The sequence below is a fragment of the Athene cunicularia genome, assembly GCF_003259725.1.
Source record: "Athene cunicularia isolate RWA chromosome 9 unlocalized genomic scaffold, athCun1 chr9_part1, whole genome shotgun sequence".
In the NCBI taxonomy this organism is placed as follows: domain Eukaryota; kingdom Metazoa; phylum Chordata; class Aves; order Strigiformes; family Strigidae; genus Athene; species Athene cunicularia.
Genome location: NW_020799110.1, coordinates 11,825,343 through 11,827,607, shown reverse-complemented (window position 1 = coordinate 11,827,607; position 2,265 = coordinate 11,825,343). Strand labels below are relative to the sequence as shown.

Below are 2,265 nucleotides of genomic sequence, written 5' to 3'. Positions count from 1 at the left end.
CCGCTCCCGCACGAGGCAGGTGAGGGAGGGTGGGGAGTGCCGGCTGGGCTCTGCCGAGGGGTCCCGGCGCTGAGTAAGGCGGCTGGCTGGCGGGGAGCGGGGAAGGTAAACAGGAAAAGGGCTGAGCTGGTGGCCGGGGGTGACTCACAGGTGACTCCAGGAAACCGTGGGGCCGGTGCCAGCCTCGCCAGGCTGGCACCACACACCACCTACCACCTCTTGCCTGGTGCGTGCCCAGCCCGCGGGGAGCAGGGGACCCCGGCAGGGAGGGCGGAGACGTGGTGGGAGTAGTGGGGGGACGGTGGGGAGTTAGGGTCGCCAACCCCTGCCCCCCCCATTCATTTGTCACAGACTGGGTGGGAGGCACCGTTTGGGGTGCTCTTCCCTGCATCCTACCTGTCCCTATCCACCCCAGCCCTGTCCCCCTGTGCTGGGTGACCATCCTGTCCCACCCTGGAGGTGGCTGCGTCTTGGGGCAGGCAGGTGGCTTCTGGCTGGCTCCTGGGGCATGCCAGGCTCTCCCGGAGACTGGCACACTCACCACCCTACACAACATGGCTATGGGAGGTTTTACAGCTTGAGTCCCCCAGCCTGCCTGCCTGTCTGCCCCTGCCCACTCCAGCCTGCATGGGGCTAACATAGGAACGGAACGAGGGAGACCACTATCGCCCACCCCCCAGCCCTCTGTCCCCCACCGTGGCTCCCTCAGTTTCTCCTGTGGGACTGGGATACTCGCAGGTTCATCAGCAGACACTGCGTGCATCCTTTGTGCCATCCCCAGCTGCGTGAGGCACAGGAGGACCTGAGCAGCTCGGTGGAGGCATCACCCCAAAGCTCCTGCATAATTTGGGGCAGCTGTGGGGAGGAGGAAGGGGTGTACCTTTTTGGGTGCAAATAGGGAGCTTTGTTCCCCGCCACCCACAGCCCCGGCACCTCCCGGTGCAGGGGCCATGCAGGGTGGGAAGCAGAGCACGCTGCTGGTGAAGGGTTGGGATCCTGGGTGTCTGGGATCCCCTCCCAGCTGTGCCTGCATGGCCTTGGGCGAGTCGCCTAGCCTCCTCCCTGGTCACCAGAGCAGGCGTGTGTCCCCCTCCCATCCCCTCATCGGTAACGAGGTCCTTTTTATTCCTTAGGGCCGAGAATTACTGGTGGCGGGGTCAGAATAAGCGGACCCTAAAAGTGGGCCAGTTCCCCCGAAACACGGTGACCTCGGTGGCGGGGCTGTCAGCCCATGACATCAGCCAGCCGCTTAAAAACAGCTTCATCCACACAGGCCATGGAGACACCAACCCGCAGCACTGCTGGGGGTTTCCCGATAAAATTGATGAGTAAGAAACTTTCTGTCTTCTCTGCTTCCCCTGCCTGCTCTCTGCCTTCCCTGCTGCCTGCTGGGCACGGCAACGAGCCGCAGCTTGACCGCCCCCACCTCCTTGAAGCATCTCTTCCCCCCTGCTGTACTGGGGACAGTAGCTCTGGGTGTAGGGTCCCTGTGGCTGGACTAACTCCCTTGCCTCTTCTTACTAATGGGGTCAGGGATGTGGGGGGCTGCTGTGCTTGTGGGGGGCTGTCCCGGGGGGGGACACACACACATCAGTAAGCACCACCCCGGAGGTGGCCACATTACCCCAATGCTTTTTGGGTGTCCCAGGGCTGCTAAAGCTGCACCTTTTAGTACCTGCGTGGAGGGGAGCCATGGTGGGGATACAGTCTGGGCCCACATTAACAGCATGAATCCTTTTACAAAGCAAAGCACAAAAAAAATCCACCAAAACGTTCTTTTTCCCCCATGCTCCATTGAGAAAGACTCTGGTTGGTCTGCGATGGGGAGGAGGGGTTGGGTGCCTGCACCCCAGGGCACCCCATGCCCCCTGCCAGATGGCACTGGCTGTGCCCAGCATGACTGCTGGGCACTGGGGGATGGTGGGCAGGGGCGCCTTGTCTCGGGGCAGGGGGCGTGGGGATGTCTGCCAGCTCTAGGCTGAGGAGGGATGTGGGAGGACTGTGTGTGGGGTGCAGGATAGGATTTCAAAGCCTGGAAAGCTCCAGCTGTGTAGACCCAGCTCCTGCACCAGACTCAGTGCATCCCGTGGGATTGTGAATCCCACCGCCGTTCGGCATCCCAGCCCTGCGACAGCTCTGCCGGTGCCCTCAGTCCCCGCCTGACCCCCCCACGGTGTCCTGTGCCGCAGGCTGTGCCGGCGCCCCTTGGAGGGCTGAACCGAGGCACCGTGCACACGGACCTGGCTCGTGCCCCGGCAGGCCTCC

General features: G+C 63.1%; 1 protein-coding gene across 1 annotated transcript in view; it reads left to right on the top strand.

The window, feature by feature from the left end:
- Positions 1-2,265, top strand: part of TNK2 (tyrosine kinase non receptor 2) — a 14,690-nt gene that overhangs the window by 9,267 nt on the left and 3,158 nt on the right. Inside the window, exons 11-12 of the mRNA XM_026854980.1 lie at positions 1,134-1,328; positions 1,649-1,706. Of these exons, the coding sequence (XP_026710781.1) occupies positions 1,134-1,328; positions 1,649-1,706 (253 nt within the window). The remainder of the gene's footprint in view (positions 1-1,133; positions 1,329-1,648; positions 1,707-2,265) is intronic.